General features: G+C 44.3%; 1 protein-coding gene across 6 annotated transcripts in view; it reads left to right on the top strand.

The window, feature by feature from the left end:
* The window catches only part of prdm10 (PR domain containing 10), a 202,691-nt gene that overhangs the window by 164,023 nt on the left and 12,025 nt on the right, over positions 1–26,643 (top strand). For 5 of the 6 annotated variants that reach the window (XM_059638988.1, XM_048562394.2, XM_059638986.1 and 2 more), the window contains 2 exons: positions 17,636–17,779; positions 21,950–22,118. In XM_059638988.1, the coding sequence (XP_059494971.1) occupies positions 17,636–17,779; positions 21,950–22,118 (313 nt within the window). The remainder of the gene's footprint in view (positions 1–17,635; positions 17,780–21,949; positions 22,119–26,643) is intronic. The other variant, XM_048562397.2, reaches the window with a different exon arrangement.

Below are 26,643 nucleotides of genomic sequence, written 5' to 3'. Positions count from 1 at the left end.
CCTTCAGTTCACCTGGGCCATCTCCAGCACATCCCTCACCTTCCTGGACCTCTCAGTCTCCATCTCAGGCAACCAGCTTGTAACTGATGTCCATTTCAAGCCCACCGACTCCCACAGCTACCTAGAATACACCTCCTCCCACCCACCCTCCTGCAAAAATTCCATCCCCTATTCCCAATTCCTCCGCCTCCGCCGCATCTGCTCCCACGACAAGACATTCCACTCCCGCACATCCCAGATGTCCAAGTTCTTCAAGGACCGCAACTTTCCCCCCACAGTGATCGAGAACGCCCTTGACCGCGTCTCCCGTATTTCCCGCAACACATCCCTCACACCCCGCCCCCGCCACAACCGCCCTAAGTGGATCCCCCTCGTTCTCACACACCACCCTACCAACCTCCGGATACAACGCATCATCCTCCGACACTTCCGCCATTTACAATCCGACCCCACCACCCAAGACATTTTTCCATCCCCTCCCCTGTCTGCTTTCCGGAGAGACCACTCTCTCTGTGACTCCCTTGTTCGCTCCACACTGCCCTCCAACCCCACCACACCCGGCACCTTCCCCTGCAACCGCAGGAAATGCTACACTTGTCCCCACACCTCCTCCCTCACCCCTATCCCAGGCCCCAAGATGACATTCCACATTAAGCAGAGGTTCACTTGCACATCTGTCAATGTGGTATACTGCATCCACTGTACCCGGTGCGGCTTCCTCTACATTGGGGAAACCAAGCGGAGGCTTGGGGACCGCTTTGCAGAACACCTCCGCTCAGTTCGCAATAAACAACTGCACCTCCCAGTCGCAAACCATTTCCACTCCCCCTCCCATTCTCTAGATGACATGTCCATCATGGGCCTCCTGCACTGCCACAATGATGCCACCCGAAGGTTGCAGGAACAGTAACTCATATTCCGCCTGGGAACCCTGCAGCCATATGGTATCAATGTGGACTTCACCAGTTTCAAAATCTCCCCTTCCCCTACTGCATCCCTAAACCAGCCCAGTTCGTCCCCTCCCACCACTGCACCACACAACCAGCCCAGCTCTTTCCCCCCCCTCCCCCCCACCCACTGTATCCCAAAACCAGTCCAACCTGCCTCTGCCTCCCTAACCGGTTCTTCCTCTCACCTATCCCTTCCTCCCACCCCAAGCCGCACCCCCAGCTACCTACTAACCTCATCCCACCTCCTTGACCTGTCCGTCTTCCCTGGACTGACCTATCCCCTCCCTACCTCCCCACCTATACTCTCTCCACCTATCTTCTTTACTCTCCATCTTCGGTCCGCCTCCCCCTCTCTCCCTATTTATTCCAGTTCCCTCTCCCCATCCCCCTCTCTGATGAAGGGTCTAGGCCCGAAACGTCAGCTTTTGTGCTCCTGAGATGCTGCTTGGCCTGCTGTGTTCATCCAGCCTCACATTTTATTATCTTGGAATTCTCCAGCATCTGCAGTTCCCATTATCTCTGCCTGGAATAACATGGTTGGTATGAGAGTTTTATACCAAGGGTCTAACCAAAATAACAAGGAATCCAAAACTGTACAAAATAATTAAGGTAGAGAGATCACAAATTATCAAGGTGATGGTGTCAAAACAGGACAGTCATGAAAATTTTACAGATTTTCTGTGTGGTGGGGTTACATGTAACATGATATATACCCAAGATCACAATTGAGGCTGTCTTCATGGCTACAAAATTTTTTTTATAGATTTTTATTCATTGATGGGATATGGGCATTGCTGACTGGACCAGCATTTATTGCCCTCCCTAACTGCCCAGATGGCAGTTAAGAGTCAGCCACATTGCTGTGGGGCTGGAGTCACATGTAGGTCAGGCTACATGTGAGGATGGCAGATTTCCTTTCCTAAAGGACATTAGTGAACCAAATGGGTTTTTCCTGACAATCGGCAACAGATTCATGGACATCATTAGATTCCTAATTCCAGATTATTTATTGAAATCAAATTCTTCCATTTGTCATGGTAGGATTTCAACCTGAATTCCCAGAGTATTACATGGGTCTTTGGATAATGCCATGAGGCCATCGCCTATCAGTCTTGCATATTAGTTCCTGTTTGACAGTTCTGCGTTGTGTGTCTCACAGTCTGCCTTGGAGGACCCTTACTCGAAGATCAGAGGCTGAGTGTCCTTGACCGCTGAAGTGTTCCCTGACTGGGAGGGAACATTCCTGTCTGGTGATTGTTGCGCAGCCTACCTAGCATGTACATGGTATGTGGTGTTCCCACATGTGATGGTCGTATCCATGTCTTGAATGCCTTCAAGGCAGAGATTGATAAATTCTTGATCTCACAAGGAATCAAGGGCTGCGGGGAGAGTGCAGGGAAGTGGAGTTGAAATGCTCATCAACCATGATTTAAATGGTGGAGTGGACTCGGAATGGGCCGAATGACCTTACTTCCACTCCTATGTCTTATGGTCAATGGTCTGGCATGTCTTGCAGAGGTTGCTGTGGCAGTGTTATGTGATGTTGTGGCCAATGTTGTCCTGAAGGCTGGGTAGTTTGCAGAGAACAGTAGTCTGTTTGAGGTTTGGCAGTTGTTTGAAGGTGAGAAGTGGAGGCGTTCAGATGGCCTTGGCGAAATGTTTGTTGTCATCGAGGCATGGTATAGTGATGAAACCGGGCAGACAATACGACAATGGATGAATGACACCTGCAACTCTTACACCTATCGTGTCATTCCAGATGGTTGATTACCTCTAACAACATTTTATTTTTGATTTTTTATTTGTAGTTATCTCTGTCTTAATTAGTCAGATCATTAGTCATCCGTTCACTTGCTATTCAGCTGTTGATACTTTACTCACAATGTTTGACGCATTTGATCACCTGCAGAGACTTGTTATTCAGCTTGTCAACACTCCACTCACACCATTTGGACTATCTTTTGACACTCTTAATTACCTGGAATTATCTTGCAATGATCTCTCCACCTATAAACTCCATGTCTGTGCAGTTCCTTCCATTTGACCTGACACAGGAGCAGCGCTCTGAAAACTTGTGACTTCACATAAACCTGTTGGACTGTAACCTGGTGTCATGTGACTTCTGACTTTGCCTACCCCAGTCCAACACTAACACCTTCACACATCATGGCTCCCATAAAGAGGAAATATCCTTTCCTGGTGTACTCTGTGAAGACACTTCATGATCTTGCATGTTGCAATTAAACTGTCTCTTAATCTTAAAAACTAAAATCATAGATTCCCTACAGTGTGGAAACAGGCCCTTCGGCCCAACAAGTCCACACCGAACTTGGAGCATCCCACCCAGACCCATCCCCCTCTAACGCACCTAATCTACACAGCCCTGAACAATACCTGCAGTTTAGCATGGCCAATCCACTTAGCCTGCACATCTTTGGACTGTGGGAGGAAACCGGAGCACCCGGAGGAAACCCACGCAGACACAGGGAGAACGTGCAAACTCCAAGCAGCCAGTCGCCTGAGAGTGGAATCAGGCCTGGGTCCCTGCCGCTGTGAGGCTGCAGTACTAACCACTGAGCCACCATGCCGCCTCCAACTGTGATTGATTCAAGCCCAGCATGTCCAACCTTTCCTACCAGCCCAAATCCAGGTATTCCAGTTCTGGAAATCTTCCCTAAAATTGTATCTAATGCATTCATATCCTTCCTTAAATAAGGACACCAATATGCTCCACCATACTCCAAGGTAAGCACTTACCAATGCCTCAAACATAATCTGCCTCCTTCTGTACTCGGTTCTCCTCATAATAAGCAATAGCATTGTTAGCTTTCCTAACTACTTACTACATCTGCATGCTAAACCTTTGCTATTAAAGCATGTGAACACCCAACTCCCTCTGTAATTCAGAACTCTATAATCTCTAACCATTTAGATAATATGTTTTGTTTTTATTCTTTAAATGGGCAATTTGATACTTTCCCACATTATACTCCATTTGCTAGATCTCTGCCCGCTTGCTGGATCTTTGCCAGAAAGGCTGTAAACACCGTCAAAAACCCCTCCCACCCTAGTGATACTCTCTTCCAACCTCTTCCATCAGACAGGAGATACAGAAGCTTAAACATACTTAACAACAGATTCAAGAGCAGCTTCTTTCCTGCTGTTATTAAACTTCTGTACAGATCTTTCTAATTTCAAATCTAGGAATATTCTTGCTTTTGTGCACCTCCTGTGCAGCCGTAACCTTGCTCTGTCTAAACACTCATATGTCCTTGTATGATCAGTGTGTCCATGTAGCCTGTACTGCTCATAAAACAAAACTTTTCACTTAGGAGCATGCAATAATAATAAATCAAATCAAATCAAATCACTAAACCTGTCAATAATGCTTTGTAATCTCCTTACATCCTTTTCACAACTCCCTTTCCTACCTATCTTTGTGTAATCAGCAAATTTAACAATGATTCCTTCAATCCCTTTGTCCAAATCATTTATTTATTTTAAAACATTGAAGCCTAGCACTGAACCCTATGGCATTGCATTTTTTCAACCAGAAAAAGGCCCATTCACATCAACTTTGTTTCCTTTCAATCAGCCATTCTTCATATCCGTGCTCCTACATTAACCTCTAAAACATTAGTTTTTAGTTTTCACAATAACTTTTTCATGTGCCATCTTATTAACTGCTTTCTATAAATCCAAGTTCCCCTTTATCTAAAGCGTATATAATTTCTTCAAAGTACTCCACTAAACTGGTTGGCATATTCTAGCTTTCACAATACCATATTGACTCTGCGTAATTATCCTGAAATGCTCTTTTATAACTACTTTAAGAACAGCTTGCAACCCCTTCCCAATGATGGATGTTAAGCTAACTGGCCGATAGATATGTTTTATACTTTTATAGATTCAAACAGTGCATAAAAGTCCCTTTTGGCTCATTGAGTCTGCACCAACATATTTAACACTAAAAGTGCGCTAATCCCAATTTTCTGCACTTGTCCCATATCCTTGAATGTTATGATATTTGAAGTACTCATCCAAATATTTTTTAAAGCTTGTAAGGTTTCCAGCCTCCACCACCTTCCCAGGCAATGCATTCTGGATTCCCACTACCCACTCAGTGAAAAAGATTTTTTCCTAAATCCCTTCTGAATTTTCTGCCCCTTACCGTAAATCCATAGTCTCCCATGATTGACCCCTCAACCAAGTGGAACAGCTGCTTTCTATTCACTCTGTCCATACCTCTTATAACCCATACACCCCAGTCATGCCCCCTCCCCTCCACTCAGTTTTTCTGCTGTAAAGAAAACAATCCAAGCCTATATCATCTCTCCTTTGTAGGTCAATTTCTCCATCCCAGGCAACATCCTCACGAACCTCCTCTGGGTCCTCTCTAGTACTATCACGTCCTTCCTGTAGTGAGGTGACCAGAACTGTACACGGTACTCCAGCTGTGACCTGACCATCTCTCTGTACATCTCCAACATTACATCCTTGCTGTTATACTCTATGCCATGGCCACTGAAAGCTAATGCACTATATGTCTTCTGAACTATCCTATTGATGCGCTCTTCCGACTTCAGGGACCTGTAAATAATTTCCCCAAGATCCCTCCATTCTTCTAAGCTGCCGAGGGTCTTAACATTCAATAAATACTCCAGCATCTTGTTGTTTCTTCCAAAGTGCATCACCTCGCAATTATCAGGGTTAAGTGCCATCTGCCACTAGCCTGCTCATCTGACAAATCCATCTATATCTTCCTGTAAAACAAACATCTTCATTATTAACCATGCTACTAATCTTGATGTCATCTACAAATTTGCTTAACATTCTTCCCATATGTTCATTTCTATTATTTATGTATATAACAAACAGCAAGGATCCCAGTACTGATCTTTGTCATACACTGCTGAACACTAGCCTCCAGTAACTCAAATGGCCTTCTACCACTGCCCTTTGTGTCCTGTTACTGAGCCAGTTTCTCATCCATCTTGTTTCCCTCCATTCCATGTGCTTTAACCTTCTCAATCAGTTTCCCATGTTGTCAAAAGCTTTGCTAAAATCCATACGAACTACATCGACTGAACTTCCCTCAAACACACACTTGTTAGGCATGACCTCTCTCTGGCTAAGCCATGCTGACTATCCCTGATTAACCTATGCCTTTCCAAGTGGGTAAAAATTCAGTTCTTCAGAATTTTCTCCAATAGTTTCCCTACCACTGATGTAAGATTCACTAGTTTATAATTTCCTGGTTTATCTCTATCACCCCTGTTTAAAAAGTAGAACCACATCAACCGTCCTCCTGTCCTCTGGCACTTCCCCTATGGTCAGAGAGGAATGAAAAATTTGTGTCAGAGCCCTTGCAATTTCTTGCCTTACCTCCCTCCCACTGTAGCCTGGATGCAATGCACCCAGGCCAGTGAATTAACCTGTTTTTAAGCTTGACAGAGCCCCCAATGCCTCCCCGCTTCCTGTCTCAAACCCCCTTTTCCTGAATTCGGTACCAACATTCTCCTTTTCCAAGGTGAAGACTGAATAGATGTATTCGTTCAACACCCTTCTAATATCCTGTGGCATCATACACAGGTTGCCCCCTTAGCCCGTAAAGGACGCTGCTCTATCCCTGATTCACAAGCCCTCTTCCATTCCCCTTTTTTCTCTTCTAATTGCTTTCTTAAGTTCCCTCCTGCATTTCTTATGTTCCTCAAATGTCTTTTGCTCCCTTTGGGTTTGCTAAAAGCCCTACCCCTCTTCTTTATCCAGTCCTGAATTGTCCTAGACGTCCAGGGTTCTCTGAACTTACTGCTGTTACATTTCACACTGAAGGGTACACGTTGGACCTGTACTCTTCCCAGCTCCTTTTTGAATGCCCGCCCAGCGCTCTGCTGTAGACTTACTGCAAGGAGCTGTTCCCAGTCAACTGTGGCCAGCTTCTGTTTGATTTTAATAAAATCTGCTTCTCACCAATCCAAAGTTGCCTTTTGCAACCCATCTTTCTGTTTGTCCAGAACAAACTGAACCATGATAATAAAGTGTGAAACTGGATGAACACAGTAGGCCAAGCAGCATCTCAGGAGCACAAAAGCTGACATTTTGGGCCGAGACCCTTCATCAGAGAGGGGGATGGGGTGAGGGTTCTGGAATAAATAGGGAGAGAGGGGGAGGCGGACCGAAGATGGAGAGAAGAAGATAGGTGGAGAGGAGAGTATAGGTAGGGAGGGGATAGGTCAGTCCAGGGAAGACGGACAGGTTAAGTAGGTGGGATGAGGTTAGTAGGTAGGAAATGGAGGTGCGGCTTGTGGTGGGAGGAAGGGATGGGTGAGAGGAAGAACAGGTTTAGGGAGGCATCTCCCCTTCCCCCACTGCATCCCAAAACCAGCCCAGCCTGTCTCTGCCTCCCTAACCTGTTCTTCCTCTCACCCATCCGTTCCTCCCACCCCAAGCCGCACCTCCATTTCCTACCTACTAACCTCATCCCACCTCCTTGACCTGTCTGTCTTCCCTGAACTGACCTATCCCCTCCCTACCTCCCCACCTATACTCTCCTCTCCACCTATCTTCTTTTCTCTCCATCTTTGGTCTGCCTCCCTCTCTCTCCCTATTTATTCCAGAACCCTCATCCCATCCCCCCCTCTGATGAAGGGTCTAGGCCCAAAACGTCAGCTTTTGTGCTCCTGAGATGCTGCTTGTCCTGCTGTGTTCATCCAGCTCCACACTTTGTCATCTTGGATTCTCCAGCATCTGCAGTTCCCATTATCTCTGATACAAACGGAACCATACTGTGTTGTCGTCGCCATTGCTAAAATGTTTTCCCATTACCACATTGAATGCTTGTCTGGCTTCTTTTCCCAGATCCAGCATGACACCATCCCTCATTGGGACTTCCATGAATCCATTCGAAAACTTCTCCTGGATATACTTAAAGGAATCTACCCCCTCTTAAACCCTTAACATTGTAACTGTCCCAATTTATGTCAGGAAAGTTGAAATCCCCTAGTATAATTACCCGATTACACAACACTGTCAACTGTCTATGAAGTTCCTCCTTTGTTACCTGCTGACTCTTTGGGGGCCTGTAATACACTCTCAGTAAAGTAGCTGCCTCCTTAACATGCCTAAGTTCAACCCACAAAACCCCAGTTGAGGACCCTTTCAGGGTATCATCATACCTTATTGTAGTAATTGACTCCTTAATTAATAGTGCTACACCACCTCCCCTCTTACGCTCTCCTATGTCTGGAGATCCTATACCCCAAAAGTTGGTTGCCAGTCCAGCCCTTCCCTCAATCATGTTTCAGTGATGCCTCGAATATCATATGTCAATCCATGCCATTAACTCATCAGTCATACTGATGACACTCTTAGAATTAATGACAAGATCATCCAGCCTTGCCTTATTCTGTTGACACTCAACGTTTCTGAACTCACCATGACTTGCTTTCTTTGCTGTAGCATGATGTGTCTCTATTTCATCAATATTGTGTGTCTTTACCTCTTGCCAGAGTAGTTTAAATTTTTCCTAACAGCACTAACAAACCTACATACAAGGATGTTTGTCCCAATGTGGTTCTTGTGCAGTCTATCCTGTTTGTACATGTCCCGTCTGTCCCAGAAACGATCCCAGATCTAAAGCCCTCTGTCACAGACCAACTCTTGAGACACTCATCCATCTGTCCTATTTTCGTATTTCTAAACTCACTAACATGTGGCGCTGGGAGTAATCCAGATAGTACGACCATTGAAGTTCTGCTTTTTATTCTGCCTCGCTCCCTGAATTCTTGATGCAAGACCTCATTTCTCACTTTGCTCATTTCGTCAGTATCAACATGTACCTTGACCTCTAACTCATCACTGCTCCCTTTCAGGATGCTCTGCAGCCATTCAGTGACATCCCTCACCCTGGCACCAGGGAGGCAACACACCACCTTGGAGTCACATCTTCAACCGCAGAAATATCTGTCTGCTCCCCTCACTAAAGAACCCCCTACCTCTTCCTTTCTTCTTCCTCCCTATTACCCAACCCCGTACAGTCAAGCTGCTTGTAGCGCCAGAACTTGGCTTTGACCGCTCTCCTCCGAGATACCAGCACCCACATCAGCTTCCAAAATGGAATACCGATCTGTGAATGGGACCCAGGGGAATCCTGCATTACCTACCTGACTGTCTGGTGGCCGCCCATTCCCTTCTTTCCTCTAGTCCCTTGAGCTATGTTTTAATCACCTCTCTAAATGTATTATTCATGTAACTTTCATCATCCACGGATGCACCACCATGTCCCCAATCTCTGGCCAAGCTCTGCAGCAGGGAGAATGTCTTGCATGTGCAGTCATCTAGGACACTGGCAGCATCCAGGACTCCCGACATATGACAAGCTGTTCATTCCACTCGGCTTGTCTCTCCTGATATCTCTTAAATTTGGAATTAACACCTTAAGTTATAATTTTTGTCTTATTGTGTTAGACTTCCTATTCTATTACTAAGATTATGAAAAGGATAACTGTAACTAAATTCCCATTGTTCTAAACCCGTAGGATAAGAAAGGGTTAACTAGCAGCTTCCCGCCCCACCCCCGTACTCAACAATCTGGAACCTCTCTTGACTTTTGAAATTATGATGTCAACAGGAGCCATGCTGTAGATTCTCATGGTTTTCCTGCTTTATCCACTCATACTGGATTTATAGGCTTACTGATTATTATGACCTGCCTTCTGCTACACTATTTCCCAGCTGCTGCTCCAAGCTAGGTGCCCTATAAAAAATTTCAGCCCCTGCTTTCTGTTTCCATCCCTTTTTAGATGAACAATTTGTAATCAATACTTCACAGTCTAAAAGAACCTTCCCTGAATCTAAAGAGTTTTGAAAAATTAAAGTTAACACATCATTTCTCTCACTAGCCACTTTTATTAAGACCCTGCGATCAAGTTCAACAGGACCCAGGATAAGTCACCCCATAGTGCTAACCATTTGTTCAGTAGCTCTTGTGATCAGAGATAGTGGGAACGGCAGATGCTGGAAAATCCAAGATAACTAAGTGTGAAGCTGGATGAACACAGCAGGCCAAGTAGCTTCTCAGGAGCACAAAAGGTGACCGTTTCGGGCCTAGACCCTCCTTCAGAGAGGGGGATGGGGAAAGGGTTCTGAAATAAATAGGGAGAGAGGGGGAGGCGGACCGAAGATGGACAACTTCTTCAGGTTAGGCATCCCTGGAAGATGCTTGGCCTGCTGTGTTCATCCAGTTTCACACTTTGTTATCTTGGATTCTCCAGCATCTGCAGTTCCCATTATCTCTGCAGCACAATTTTAACTTCACTGCGAAACCGCTTCCTGAAGAAGTTATCCATCTTCGGTCCACCTCCCCCCTCTCCCTATTTATTTCAGAACCCTCTCCCCATCCCCCTCTCTGATGAAGGGTCTAGGCCCGAAGCGTCAGTTTTTGTGCTCCTGAGAAGCTGCTTGGCCTGCTGTGTTCATCCAGCTTCACACTTTGTTCAGTAGCTCTTACCTGTTGTTGTAATCTTGTTGCGTTCCTCCCTCAATTTCCTTTCCTGATTTGTAGCTATTTCTGAGATGCTCAATAGTGAGATCAACGTAAAACATGTGTTTAATTCAACTGCCATCTTGCTATTTTTACTCATTCCGCAAACTCACTTTCTATTGGACCAACTTGTTAACTTATTCTGTTTAAAATATCTCTCAAAATTCTTCTTATCCATTCTTAAATTTCTAGCTAGCTTTCCTTCATTGTCTAATTTTCCCTCCTTATTGATCTTTCTAACCACTCTTTCCAGTGTTTTATTATTTGTCCGATCTTCTGACCGACGGAATAAATTTTTTTTTGTTATTATCATTAAATGCTTTTTAGTTTACTTCCAATTGTGGGTCTTTCTCTTGAAATTTTTCTTTTTCATTGGGTTGTGTCTATCCTGTTTATTCTGAAATATCTGCTTCAATGTTTGGCACCCAACTCTATTGATCTTTCAACTAACCAAGTTTGCCAGTTAATGTTTACAGCACAGGAGCAGGCCATTCAATATTTATGTGTCTGACAACATTAACCCCATCTTTCAAATCTTGGCCCATAGCCCTTGATTGCAAGTGACTATCTAAATACTGCTTAAATGTTACAAGAATTTCTGACTGAAACACCCTTTCAGGTAGCGATTTCCTGACTCCCACCACACTTTTGGTGAACAAATTTCTCCTTAATTCATCTCTTAGCTTTCTACCTCTAACCTGAAATCAATGCCCCCCTGGTTAGTAGCCACTCTGTTAATGAAAAAAGTGCCTTCTTATCCACACTATCTGTGGTCCTTGTAACCTTGTACACATCAATCAAGTCCCACTTTAACCTTTACTGCTCCAAAGAAAATAACCCCAGCCTCTTTGTTTTACTTTCTGTTTAGGGGAGTAGCAGGGATGGCAGTGCAGGCAGACGCCATTAGTGTCCCATCCAAATATGTCTGCAGGAAGTGCATCCAACTCTACTCCTCCAAGACCATGTTAGGGAACTGGAGCGGGAGCTGGATGAACTTCGGATCATTCGGGAGGCAGAGTCAGTGATAGACAAGAGTTTCAGGAAGTAGTACCTCCTAAGCGTGAAGAAAGCTGGGTAACTGTTAGAAGCGGGGAAGAAGCAGTCAGTGCAGGGATCCCCTGTGGTCGTTCCCCTGAAAAACAAGTATACCGTTTTGGATACTGTTGCAGGGGACGACTTACCAGGGGCATGCAGTAGGGTGCAGGTCTCTGGCACAGAGTCTGTCCCTCTTGCACAGAAGGGAAGGGGGGTTAGGAAGAGAGTGATAGTCATTGGAGACTCAATTGTTAGAGGGACTGATAGAAGGTTTGCCGGGAACGAAAGAGACTCACAATCGGTGTGTTGCCTCCCAGGGGCCAGGGTCTGTGATGTCTTGGATCGTGTCTTTGGGGTCCTGAGAGGAGAGGGTGACCAGCCCCAAGTCGTGGTCCACATAGGCACCAACGACATAGGTAGAAAGAGGGATAGGGATGTCAGGCAGGATTTCAGGGAGCTAGGGTGGAAGGTGAGAGCTAGAACAAACAGAGTGGTCATCTCTGGTTTGTTACCCATGCCACGTGATAGCGAGGCAAAGAACAAGGAGAGATTTCAGCTGAACACATGGCTGCAGGCAAGGTGCAGGAGGGAGGGCTTCAGGTACATGGACAATTGGGGCTCATTCTGGGTAAGGTGGGACCTCTACAAACAGGACGGTCTCCACTTGAACCAGAGGGGCACTAATATCCTGGGTGGGAAATTCGCTGGTGCTATTCAGGTGGATTTAAACTAGCTCAGAAGGGGAATGGGAAACTGAGGTGTAGTTCTAGTACACAGGAGGATGAGCATAGGGAGGAAATGGTCAGGACCTCACTGTCACAGGAGTGTGCTGGCAGACAGCAAGCTGGATTGAAGTGTGTCTACTTTAATGCCAGAAGTATCCGGAATAAGGTAGGTGAGCTTGCAGCTTGGATAGGTACCTGGGACTTCGATGTTGTGGCCATTTCAGAGACATGGATGGAGCAGGGTCAGGAATGGATGTTGCAGGTTCCAGGGTTTAGATCTTTCATTAAGGTCAGGGAAGGTGGTAAAAGAGGGGGATGTGTGGCTTAGTTGGCCAAGGACAGTATAACGGCGGCTGAAAGAACCTTTTGAGGACTCGTCTGCTGAGGTGGTATAGGCTGAGGTTGCCGAGGAAGGTTTGTCGACTGAGTCAGTATGAGTGGAAGTTATGAACAGCAAGGGAGCAGTCACCTCACTGAGGGTTTTCTACAGACCCCCAAATAGCAGTAGGGAGATCGAAGAACTCATTGGCTGGCAGATTGTTGAAAAGTGCAAACGTAGCAGGGCTGTTGTTATGGGTGACTTCAACTTTCCCAATATAGATTGGAACTTCCTTAGTGCAGATGGTTTGGATGGAGCCGTTTTTGTCAGGTGTGTTCAGGAGGGTTTCCTTACTCAGTATGTGGACAGGCCGACGAGGGGGGGAGGCCATTTTGGATTTGGTGTTCGGCAATGAGCCAGGACAGGTGTCAGATCTCGTGGTGGGAGAACACTTGGCGACAGTGACCACAACAGCCTCACATTTACCATAGCCATGAAAAGGGAAAGGAGCAGTTACCAGGGGAAGATATTTAACTGGGGTAAAGGAAACCATGACGTTATCAGGCAGGAGTTGGGAAGTACAGATTGGGAGCAATTGTTCACAGAAAGGGCACAGCAGACATGTGGAGGCTGTTTAAGGAGCAGTTGTTGTGAATGATGCATAAATTTGTTCCTCTGAGACAGGTAAGAAGAGGTAAGATTAAGGAGCCTTGGATGATGGGTACAGAGGTGCTTCTTGTCAAAAAGAAAAAGGCAGCGTACGTAAGGTGGAGGAAGCAAGGATCTAGCACAGCTTTAGAGGATTACAGGCTTGCTCGGAAGGTGCTCAAAAGTGGACTGAGGAGGGCCAGGAGGGGGCACGAGAAAGGCTTGACAGGAAGGATTAGGGAGAACCCGAAGGCATTTTACTCATACGTGAGGAATAAGAGAATGATCAGGGAGGAGGTAGGGCTGATCAGGGATAGCGTAGGGAACTTGTATGTGGAGTCTGAGCAGATAGGGGAAGCCCTAAATGAGTTTTTTCTTCGGTTTTCGCTAAGGAAAGGGACCTTGTTTTGAATGAGAACTTTGAGGAGCAGGAAAACCGGCTTGAACAGATCAAGATTGAGGAAGTTGATGTGCTGGAAATTTTGGCAAACATTCAAGATTGATAAGTCCCCAGGGCCAGACCAGATTTATCCTAGGTTGCTCCGGGAAGCGAGAAAGGAGGTTGCTAAGCCGCTGGCGAAGATCTTTGCTTCCTCACTCTCCACGGGAGTCGTACCGGAAGATTGGAGGGAGGCAAATGTTGTTCCTCTTTCTTCAAGAAAGGGAATAGGGAAATCCGTGGAAATTACAGACCAGCCAGTCTTACGTCTGTGGTCAGCAAGGTTTTGGAAAGAATTCTGAGGGATAGGATTTATTTGGAAAAGCATAGCGTGATTAAAGGGAGTCAGCATGGCTTTGTGAGGGGCAGGTCATGCCTTACAAATCTTATTGAGTTCTTTGAGGAAGTCACGAGACAGGTTGATGAGGGTCGAGCAGTGGATGTGGTGTACATGGACTTCAGCAAGGCATTTGATGAGGTTCCCCACAGCAGGCTCATTCATAAAGTCAGGAGGTATGGGATACAGGGTGATTTGGCTGTCTGGATTCAGAATTGGTTGGCTGACAGGAGGCAGAGAGTGGTTGTAGATGGTAAGTATTCTGCTTAGAGGTCAGTGCTGAGTGGTGTCCCGCAGGGCTCTGTTCTTGGGCCTCTGCTCTTTGTAGTTTTTATAAATGACTTGGATGAGGAGGTTGAGGGGTGGGTTAGTATGTTTGCAGATGACACAAAGCTTGGAGGTGCCGTTGATAGTATGGAGGGCTACTACAGGCTTCAGCGAGACATTGACAGAATGCAGAGCTGGGCTGAGAAATGGCAGATGGAGTTCAACCTGGATAAATGCGAAGTGATGCATTTTGGAAGGTCGAACTTAAATGCTGAATATAAGATTAAAGGCAGGAATCTCGGCAGTGTGGAGGAACAGTGGGATCTTGGTGTTCAAGTGCATATCTCCCTCAAAGTTGCCACCCAGGTGGATAAGGTTGTTAAGAAAGCATTTGGTGTTTTGGCTTTCATTAACAGGGGGATCGAGTTTAAGAGCCGTGAGGTTATGCTGCAGCTCTACAAAACCCTGGTGAGACCACACTTTGAATATTGTGTCCAGCTCTGGTCGCCCTATTATAGGAAAGATGTGGAGGCTTTGGGGAGGGTGCAAAGGAGGTTTACCAGGATGCTGCCTGGACTGGAGGGCTTGTCTTGCGAGGAGAGGTTGACTGAGCTCGGACTTTTCTCTCTGGAGAGAAGGAGGAAGAGAGGTGACCTGATCGAGGTGTACAAGGTATTGAGAGGCATGGATAGCATCGATAGCCAGAGACTTTTCCCCAGGGCAGGATTGACTGCCACGAGGGGTCATAATTTTAAGGTGTTAGGAGGAAGGTATAGAGGAGACGTCAGAGGGAGGTTCTTCACCCAGAGAGCTGTGAGCACATGGAATAGTTTGCCAGTGGTAGTCATGGAAGTGGAGTCATTAGTGACATTTAAGCGACTGCTGGTCATGCACATGGACAGCAGTGAATTGAGGGGAATGTAGGTTAGGTTATTTTATTTTTGGATTAGGAATATTCCTCGGCACAACATCTTGGGCCAAAGGGCCTGTACTGTGCTGTCCTTTTCTATGTTCTATGTTCTATCCAGTGCTTCTTCTCTTAGCTCAGATTCTTCAGACAAGGCAGCATCCTGCTAACTTTTCTCTGCACCCTCTCTATGACAATCAAACCCTGCCAATAATCTCATATTCCATGATTTGGCTAACAAAGGCAAGTATCTCACATGCTTCTTAACCATCTTATCTTCCTGCCCTGCTATCTTCACACCAAGATCCGTCTGATCATCAGTACTTTCCAGATTCTTATCTTACATAATCTAATTCCTCGCCTTGTTATCCCTCCCTCAGTGCATGAGGGGTTAAGTTCTGTTTACCACTGCTCTACCCAACTGACCAGTTCAATTCTATCCTCCTGCAGTTTTTAGCTCTGCTCATCTCTACATACCATAGTACCAATCTTCATCTTATCTGCAAACTTCTTGATATATCCCCATATTTAAGTCCAGATCATTAATGTACACTACAAACAGCAAAAGCCCCAGTATCAAGCCATGTGGAACTCTACTGTAAACAAACCTCCAGTCAAAGAAACATCTCTCTACCATCACCCTCTGCTTCTTGCCTCTCAACCAGTTTTGGATCCAGCGTGCCACTTTGCCTTTGATCACATGAGTCTTACTTGTTTTCAGTGTATCCTGAAGTGCCATGACACACAGCTGAGCAACTGTCCCACCACCAAATCACTGTGAATGTTTTTGCTGTTTTTAAAACTACTAACCACCACCAATACAGCAAAGCCCATTATGGACAATACAGACTATCAAAAGTGTGGGGAGGGAGCGGGAATAGGAAGGGGCTAAATCAAAATGTGCTTGGAGTGACAAATAAAGCACTCTGTCCACTGTGGTGCTCACCTCTGCTCTTACTTTCTTGACCGTTCTGCCCACTTCAAGTCCTTGTCGATCACATCAAGCACCCTCCCCCCCCCCCCCCCCCCCAGTTAAGTCCCCTAATAATAATTACAATTAATATGCTTAATTAATTGGCTTTCTCTCTCATTTGCTGCACAAACTTAAACCTTAGAAACAAACCAATGTTATCACTTAAGAATATGATAAATGCAATGTATTTTCCTTTCTGTTGAAGTCTTAGGGTCCAGTAGATACAGTGGACTGCCCACCACAGGGTCCTCCATTCCTCTCCTCTATGGTATGTGGTTAGTCATTTTGGACTGAAATGAGAAAAGAAATTTTTACCTGGAGAGTGGTGAATCTGTGGAATTCTGTATCACCAAAGGCAAGGGAGTGTGAGTTACTGAATATATTTAAGGAAAAAAAAATACATTGATTTCTGAAGTCTAAAGGTATTGAGGGGATGAGAAACAGCAGGAGTTTGTCGTGAAGAGAGAGGATCAGCCACGATTGTGTTGAATGGTGGAGCTAGATCACAGGCTGCATACCTTCTCCTACTCCTGTTTTCTAAGATTTTCTTTCTCGAGGAGGTGCCCTTTGCTTCTCCTTGCGCCATCATCCTCAGAAGAGACTTTCTTTTTCAACCAACCAGCTGCTGACCCACGCCCAGTACTTTAAGTTCAAGTCCGGAAGTACTTTGAGGGTGAAGTGCACAGAATGAGTCAGCAAGCCTTTTGCATTACAGCTTGCTGTCAACTCTGTTGATCAAATTCCCACCCGTGCACTACCCTGATGAATTGGCTTACATTACCATTGTATATTAGTTCAGAAAGAAGGAGTTGGTTCGTTCAGTTGGCTGGATGGATATTTTGTGATTCAGTGTGATGCCAACAGCATGGGTTCAATACCCACAACAGCTGAGGTCCCATCTTCTCAACCTCACCCCTGGCCTGAGGTATGTTGTCTTTCAGGTTAAACCCCTAGTAGTCTTTCTCTAATGAGGCATCAGTCCTATGGTCAACCTTTTTAGTTGGTCTAGAGTTTATCCATCTGTATTCTGAGAAGATTTGGTGCCTTCTGTCAGAAATGTAGAATAAAACAATCAGAGATAGTAAGAACTGTAGATGCTGGCGTCAGAGATAACCGTGTGGAGCTGGAGGAATACAGCAGGCCAGGCAGCATCAGAGGAGCAGGAAAGTCTGAAGAAGGGTTACAACCCGAAATTGTGATCAGAGATAATGGGAACTGCAGATGCTGGAGAATCCGAGATAACAAAGTGTGGAGCTGAATGAACACAGCAGGCTAAGCTTCATCGGGTCTGGGCCCGAAATGTCAGCTTTCCTGCCCCTATGATGCTGCATGGTCTGCTGTGTTCCTCCAGCTCCACACTATGTTATCCAGAACAAAACAATCCTCATTTTAGAACACAGAGTGTTAATATGGTCACAACATGAAGTGATGCCTCGTTATTTCTAACAGATTGTATGAAGATTAATTTGTCCTTCTGTTCCCACTTCATTTCAGGCATCCTCTCCCCAGCAGAATCAGCATTCGACAGTGGACGTCAGTCAGCTGCATGATCCTCATGCTTTCAGCCAGCACTCCGTTCAAGTCCAGCATGTCCAGGTGCCCGATCAGTCCACTTCCATAGCCCCCACTGGGTCCCAGGTAACAGTGCACAATCCCTTTCTTGCAGGTGAAGTGGAAAATGTTCACACAATCACAGAATTGTTATGGTGCAGAGCTGGTCAATCGGTCCATCATGCCTGCGGCGGCTCTTCAGATGAGCACTGTTACCTCGTGCCAATTTCCTGTTTTAATTCTCTCACACTGTTTATATCCAAATAATCTTCGAGTACCCTCTTGAATGCATCAATTGAACCTGCCTCCACCATGTTTCCAGGCAGTAACGTTGCATACCTTAACTATTCACTGCGAAAGGGTTTTTCTTTAAATCACCTCTGCTTCTTTTGCACATCTATGTTGGTACTAAATCTATGACATCTCATTCTTGTGTTTTTTTAATGAGTGGGAATAGCTTCTCCCAATCAACTGTATCCAGCCTACTCATGATTTTGATCACCTCTGTCAAATCTCCTGTCAACTGCCTTCTGTCCAAGGGAAACAGTCACAACTTCTTCAGTCTATCCTCATAGCAGAAGTGTCCCTCTCTGATGAAGGGCCTAGGCCTGAAACATCAGCTTTTGTGCTCCTGAGATGCTGCTTGGCCTGCTGTGTTCATCCAGCTCCACACTTTTTGTTATCTTGGTGTCTTATTCCTGGCTCTGTTTTTGTCACTGTTCTGCATTCACATCTTTCCTGTGATGTGGTGCCCACAACTGAACACAGTACTCCAGCTAAACTCTAACCAGCGCCTTATCCAAGTTCAGCGTCATTGCCTTGCTCTTCTACTCAACAAGCTGACCAGGAACAGGACTTACTATTCTGCTCTTTCTACACTCATACTATTTTAAGTCAAGCCCTGTGCCTCAGGTTTCAGTTTGTGTCTTTGGCACATGTCCTCAAAATGTCCCATTTGATGAGCATAAGAAGTTATTTTGCTCCATCTGTTCGTTTGTATCTTGAATCAAAATGCCCACAATGGGGTGTACAGTGAATGCTTGACTGTCCTTTACAGATGGACACACTAAATATCTGCCATGATTTCCTAAAACAGAACACAAGTGTTGTCTGCCCACATTAACCAAACAATGCATCCTCCTAGCCAGGAAACAGGCCAACGTTTTCCTAAATAGCAGTAAAAGCACTTTGAAGGTAATGAATAATAAGGATAAGTCAGGACCTTGCGAGAAGGGACTAAATTGGGCGAAGGCAAATTATGTCGGTACTAGGCAGGTGCTAGGGAGCGTTAATCGGTATCACAGGTCGGCACAACATCGAGGGCCGAAGGGCCTGTACTGTGCTGTAATGTTCTATAATTGGGAGGAGCAGTTATCAGGCAAGTCCACATCTGACATGTGGGAATTGTCTAAAGAACTACGAATCCGAGTTCAGGACCAACATGTTCCAGTAAGGAGGAAGGATGAGGATGGCAAGGTAAGGGAACCTTGGATAATGTGGAAGGTTAAGAGTTTAGTCAAAAGGAGTAGAGAAACATATGTAAGGTTTCGGAAGCTAAAATCAGACTGGGCCAGTGAAGAATTTGAAGAAAACAGGAAGGAACTCAAACAGGTCATTAGGAGAGCAAGAAAGGGCCATGAAATGACCTTGGCAAGTAGGGTTAAAGAGAATCCAACGGCATTCTATAGATACATTAAAAATGAGAGGATGTCTAGGGAGAAGTTACGACCATTCGAGGATAAAGTGGGGAACTTGTGCTTCAAGGCAGAGGATGTGGGTGAGACCCTAAATGAGTGCTTTGTGTCAGTATTCACCCAGGAGAAGGATATGGAGGATGGTGAGATTTGTTTGGAGCATGCTAATATGCTACAGAATCTTGAGATCAAGAAAGAAGTGGTATTGGGACTCTTGAAGAGCATTGAAGTGGATGCAAGTGATATGCTTGCCTTTATTGCTCAGGGAATTGAGTGCAAGAGTCAGGATGTCATGTTACAGCTTTATAAGACTTTAGTTAGCCACACTTAGAATATTGCATAATTCGAGCTACCACATTACAGATAGGCTGTGGAGGCTTTGGAGAGAATGCAAAAGAGGTTTACCAGGATGCTGCCCGGATTAGAGGGTATGAGCCCTAAGGGGCGGCTAGAAACGCTCGGGTTGTTTTCTCTGGAGGGGCGGAGGCAGAGGGGAGACTTGGTAGAAATCTATACAATTCTGAGATAGGGTTCACGGTCAGAATCTTTTTCCCAGAGCTAAAATGTCTAATATTAGAGGGCATGCATTAAAGGTGAGTGCAGGAAAGTTCAAAGGAGATGTGAGGAGCAGTTTTTATACACAGTGGTAGGAGCCTGGGACACAGTACAGTGGTGGTGATGGTGGAGGAGGCAGATACTATAGGGGTGTTTAAGAGTTTTTCAGATAAGCACATAAATATGCAAGAAATGGAGAGATATGGACCAAGGGTAGGCAGAAGGGATTAGCTTAATTTGGCATCATGCTTGGCACAACATCGTAGGCTGAAGGGCCCATTCCTGTATTGTTGTATTTTTCCACATTCAGTGTCCTTGAATGTTTTTAAGGAGCTATGGGACAAGATGTGATAATGTACTAAATACATACAAATTCCATTTAATTTATTTTACAGCTCCACTAGATCAAGAAATTGTATTACAGTTTTCATGCACCCAGTTTTACTGTGCACCTATGGAGTACTTATGAACTGTATGGTGTATCAGTGTAGGTCATTGGTACATTCACTCAGATCTGAACATCTGAGGGCGCTCAGGGAGCAGAAACTGCCATACTCTAGGAGCTTATCTTCAGTTATGCAAGGGCTTATTTAGAGTTGATGCAAATATTACATTTCTGTAGCTGTTTTCAAATGCTTGGGATATTACAAAGCTCTTCACAGAGATGTTATTTGTAACATTGCTTTGCAGGTAATCACAGCAATCAGTTAAAGTTTTAGCAAAGATTTATAGCTCGAGTTATGAGTGAGGCTTGTTATGGCCAAGCTGGCTTGTTTTCGTTCAGACGTTTTGTCACCCTGCTAGGTAACATCATCAGCGAGGCCTCTGACCAAGCAATCGATTTAAGTATGTCCAGTGTTCTGTAGTCATGAGGTGACTGTCAGTTATCCAGTTTTAAGGGATGAATATCACTGGGAAAACTTCCTTACATAGTGCTTTGACAGTATTTAGGTCACATTTGAACATATTGTCCAAAAGATGCTTCCTCCAACTGAGCAGCAGCAAAACATGAGCATCAATTCTCATTGCCAAGTCTTCAGAGCCTAGCTAGCTCTTGAGATTTGCATGCCATGGTTAATGGTATCTTATCTGGAGCAGCTATAAATCCTTGACTAGAAACGGTAACCTACATATAATCCGTCATTTCTTTTGAACGTTTTCCCTCTTGGAAATTACCATTTTCTGCATAGTTCACAATGATGAGGTGAATCCCCTCCAGGGGTTAATTGAATGAGCAAACTGACCTTTCTTCAAAAAAATGAACGTCTTAAATATGTTCCTCCTTCTTACCCCATTTTTGTAGAGTCTTTCACAACAACTTGACTTGAAAGAGTCTGACCAAAAAGTACCATGATGCTCTGAAATATCATCCTCCAAGTGAAAGTCTTCCCAGAACTGTGACCAGGAATTGACTCCCTCCCGTGTTGTGAAAAGAATAAAAACATCTAGGTCAGAAGGATAATAAAATGTGAGGCTGGATGAACACAGCAGGCCAAGCAGCATCTCAGGAGCACAAAAGCTGACGTTTCGGGCCTAGACCCTTCATCAGAAGGATGCTCAGTAACATCAGTCTGAGGGTGCAGGACATTCCTCAGGGCTGAATCTGAAAGTAAATGTTGTTGAACTGACCATGCTCTGGTGGCAGCCATACTGTACACCTCATAATGTTCAGGGTTGAGGGATCTCTGTTTACACCGAGCAGCAAAGAGACTGTGAGTTTTTGTTATTCACAAGCATTTAGAGTTGAAATTCAGAAGTTTACAATTATTCCGAGTTCTTCAAAAAATTATATATAATGGAGCAATACCTCTCAGTACTCAGGATTTTGTTGACCTGTTTGTTCCAAAGAGTTTCCTCCAGCCTCTATCACAGCCTACTTAGGTCAAGAATCTGACAAACTTAAATGAAAGCGTATTCTCAGTACTATGAGCACTACTTTAGATTGTGTAGCAATTTCTGTTTGTTAACTGATGTTCTCATTCTCTTGGAAATGTGTGTTTCATTGTAGACTGGAGGAGGTCAGCCACTGAGCCCTTCTTCACAACCACCACAAGAACTCAGTCCTTCTCAGATACAGGGCGGAACATCAACACAAAACCCAGTGTTACAGCAACAACCTACAGCTTCTGTACAGCATACATACCTTCCTAGCACCTGGGGATCCTTTCGCAACTACTGTAAGTGGCTGTCATAACTCAGGCAAAGAGAGACTCCAATCATGAACCATCTTGTCACGAGTCTGTACACATCTTCCTCTCCTTTCCTATATATATAAAACCGACACACTAGCTGTATAATCTAGTAAATGAAAATTATAATTTCTTCTATCCAAAAATTGTCTGTACAGAGCACTTAGCCAGCCAGAATTTTTCATTTAGAACCAATTGTTCAAGTCTCTCAAATGCAGACAAATTTTTGGAACTGTAATGACAGTAGACTAGGCAGAGTCAATTTAACTGAATCGGAGCTGAGATCTGTGAAAGAACTCCACAGAAGCCAGTATCCCATCACCAAGTCACTCTTTTTACATGTGGAAAGGTCTTGACACTCATCCAGCCCCCTCAGAGCAATGCTCCTGTTTTTGACTGCCAGCCAGGGCTTCCTATTTGGACTGGATTAATAGCCCCATCAGGGAACTCATATTCAATGAGATCCATCTGGCTAACCTCATTACAGCCACTACAATCTGTTGTCGGTGGCTCAGTCCTTTATGCTTACTAATGTGAGAAATATTGAGGAGGATCCTTCCCTGTGGATATCCTGTGGAAATCATTTAATTTCTCTTCCTGAGGGCATTGGTGCAAATGGAGAGCTGCTGTCTAACACATCAGCATTTATTTGGTTCTCTATTCATCTTTAGAAATCTCAAAGGCCTTTCCTACCACTGCCATTTGTAGACGTAGCTGTTCATCACCTTTTATTGCATTGAGCAAAGAATGTTGGCCAAGACAGCTAGGAAACTTACTGCTCTTTGAATAGTCCTTTGTGATCATTTGGAATTGTTACGATCCCTGGTCTTGCCACCAAATTCATGTTACAATCTGTTTAGGGACAAGTGGCACTTTCAAAAAGTAGACAAAGTGTGAGTCCCATGGGGGCTTTCTTGTCAGAGAGTAATACATCATGGAAACGGACCCTTTGGTCCAATTCATTTACGCCAACCAAATTTCCCAAACTTTTGCCTGCATTTGCCTCTGTTTAGCTCATATCTCTCTAAACCTTTCCTATTCATGCACCTGTCCAAATGTTTTTTAAATGTTGCAACTGTACCTGCGTTGACCACTTCCAATCGCAGTTCATTCAACATATGAACCACCCTTTGAATGGAAAAATTTGACCCTCTGGTCTCTCTTAAATATTTCTTCTGTCACCTTAAAAGTATGCCTTCTAGATTTGAACTCCCCTACCATTGGGAAAATCCTGACTACCTATGATGCAAATTTCAAAGATCTCTGTACCTGAACCCTTATGACTTTCTGTTTAACAACACTTCCTAGGGCCCTACCATTAACTGTATAAGTCCTGTCCTTGTTTGTTTTACCATAATGCAACACCTCACATTTATCTAAATTAAATACCATCTGTCCCCTCCTGGACCATTGGCCCAATTGATCAAGATCTCTTTGTAATCCTAGGTAAGCTTCTTCACTGACCACAATATCACCAGTTTGGTGTGTAACAAGTCACCACAGTTAAGCATAGTTTATTTACTGGCCAAGTAAGGGCCAGTAAGGTAGAAGGGAGAGTATTTTCAGAGGGAAACAGCCAATGCAGGTGCGGGCTATGGCTGGGAGAATTACTGCTACGTACCATCAGGGCAATATAGAATCATTAGAAAGGTCACAACACAGAAGGGGGTCATTCAGCCCGTTGTGTCTTAATTGCTATTATGACAACTGGAAGTCGGTTTTAATGCTACAATTTGACAGGTTTTAAGGACTATCTTACAACAAGGGCCCAATTTATGTCTGGTCTCATCTCAACCCAACCCATTATGGACAACAGTTGGCACCATCTGGAGTCAAGGCTTAGGAAAGAGTTCTGCAAGAAGGCGATTTCCCATGTCAAGAAATCTAAAGTAAATTATTCTTGTGGGCCCCGTCTGCTTAAGAGAATGGAGATCTCAACCATTCATAGTCTTTTTGACTCGGATTGACTTTTCAGGTTTTGAATGTGACGGGGATCTTTTCATTATTGATTTTGTCCATTTGGTGAAGTTTCAAAGTCAACATTTACACATGGTTTTATCAGAGCAACTCCTGCAGGTTGTCGGTGAATCTTTCTGTTTTGTCACACTTTTTTTTACCATGCCCAGAGACTGGCTAATACCAACCTTCTCTTTGTGGTGGCCAAAAAACTGACCTGTAGTCAGTGTGACCAAAGCATGCTGATCTAGGATGAGCTGCTATGTATCCTGCACTTGAGTAAATGTACACAGCTTCACAGAGTGCATTTGAATTAGCCTAGCCCTGAGGAAATCTATTGTGGGGACCTCTGTGTGATGAGGATCAGTGACCTGGAGTGGGGAGAGTGGTCAGTGACCTGGAGTTCTTAGAGAATAATGACACAAGATTTCACAGTTTTACGTAAATAACAATAAACTTTACCATGCAACATTAGCAAATTAATACAACCTGTAAGAAATACAGCTTATTTCTAACACACATAATTAACATGTAATAAATATGCATAGTAGATTGTAACTGAATACCACGCAGTGCTCATCAATTAGCAAATGTGATCATGGCAGATCCCACTGATTTCTCAGCGGTTCATTAATGACCAATTGGGTTATTGAATATCATTAAACCTCACAGGAATCACAGTTCTGCAGTTTTGCTGATCTCACCTTGAAGCTCCCTGTGAGTTGCTCAGTCTTTTTTGCCTCCTGTTCTGTGTAATCACTCAACTGAGCTTCCGTGAAATCCAAAATTTCACTCCGGTACTCATTACTCATTCCAAAAACATAACTCTCTCTCTTCTCCAGAAAGTAGCCTCACCAAGCCAGTCCTGCTCCTGGGTTTTTCTCCAAGCTCCTTTACAGAGCCCATGACCTTTCCATTTTCTCAGTTCCCCAGTATTTCTTCTGCATCCTGACTCCAACACTTAGCTGTCGACTAATTGTTAGACCCTTTCCTAATTTCTAATGGCACAGAGCCATCCAGCTGTCATCATTGAGACCCCTAATCAGAATCTGTGTACTTTTGCTGTTTTCCCAGAAGCTCAGCTAATTACAGTACTGCCAGCTCAGAATCTGTTTCTGTTCCTGTCTCATTTCCTCACTATTGTGTATAACATTGAATTCCTCTTCAGTGACCCCTGAGTGACCGCTCAAAAAATGCAACAAGTCCCTGTCACTGGGCAGAAATGAATATTACTAAAATTTGGAAACTGTTAACGTAAGAACTCTAAGAGTATCTTGAATGAACCTCAAGGTTACCTTTGTCAGAATGTGGAAAAAGTATTTCATAATGTAACACATGAACTTGAAGAGGCCATTCAGTCCTTTGAATATATTCAGTCATTGAGTAGATCCGTACCTGCCAGATTCACAGAATTGTTATGGTGCAAAGGAGGCCATTATGTATGAACATTTTAATTTGGCGCCAATCTCCTACCTATTCCGTGTAGCCCTCCATATTGTTTCTATTGAATGAGCATCCAGTTCCCTCCTGAATGCCTCAATTGAACCTGTCTCATCACACTTCCCGGCAGTGCATTTGGACCTGAACCAGTCACTGTATGAAAACGGTTTTTTTGTCACTTTGGAAAATACTTGCAATCTGTGCAATCTGTTTCTCAATCCTTTTATGAACAGGAACGGTCCCTCTGTAATAATTCTGTCCAGACCTCTCGTGATGTTTAAAACCACCTCTTAGCCTTCTCTCCTCCAAGGAAAACAGCCCCAACTTCTCCGATCTATTCTCATGACTGAGTGTCTCATCCCTGGAACCATTCTTGTGAATCTCGTCTCTCCAATGTCTTCACATCTTCCCGAAAGTGTGTTTTTTGCACCCTATTTCATCGTACTCTTGGTAACAAAAATCTACCAGTTTCCTTTGTAAAATGTTTCATTAATTGCAGCCTCAACAGCCTTCTTGGAGACATTTTGTTGAAGTCTGACTGATGAAATGCTTCTTGACTTCATCCCAAATTCATTAGTGTTAATTATTCTAGACTAAGCCACAGAGGGAATTATTTCTTTCTAACCAATCATTTTAACCATAGTTGCGGCACCAAAACAGATTGTTCATGAACACCCCACTCGTGTGTATGTTCATTATCCCCGCTCTCTGTCTCCTGTCTACTCACCAGTTTTTCATTCATGTCACCAACCTGTACCATCAGAATGAGTTATTCCTTCAAAATCTCAGCGAAAAAATGTAACGCTTGGAAAAGTGCAACAGTTCCTCAGTACTCTGTGAAGTGCTCATCTAGATCAGATACAAAGGTTTTACATTAGCAAGTGTACTCGCAGGGTCAAGTGAAGGGCTGTTATGGCACAGTGGTAATGTCCCTGTTTCTGATTCATAGGAAAGAAACAAAGCTGGTAATAGTAGAATGAAAACCAGTAAGCAAAATGAGAAGCTGCTTAAAGTATGGAAAAATGTTACAAAAGTAAGATCAAAGACATTCCATCTGAATGCACAGAGCATTCATGACAAAGTAGATGAAGTGTCTGCACAAATAAACATGGACTAT

Source organism: Stegostoma tigrinum, chromosome 32 (assembly GCF_030684315.1).
Source record: "Stegostoma tigrinum isolate sSteTig4 chromosome 32, sSteTig4.hap1, whole genome shotgun sequence".
Classification (NCBI taxonomy): domain Eukaryota; kingdom Metazoa; phylum Chordata; class Chondrichthyes; order Orectolobiformes; family Stegostomatidae; genus Stegostoma; species Stegostoma tigrinum.
The sequence above is the reverse complement of the archived record's forward strand: the minus strand, read 5'-3'. Positions and strand labels throughout refer to the sequence as shown.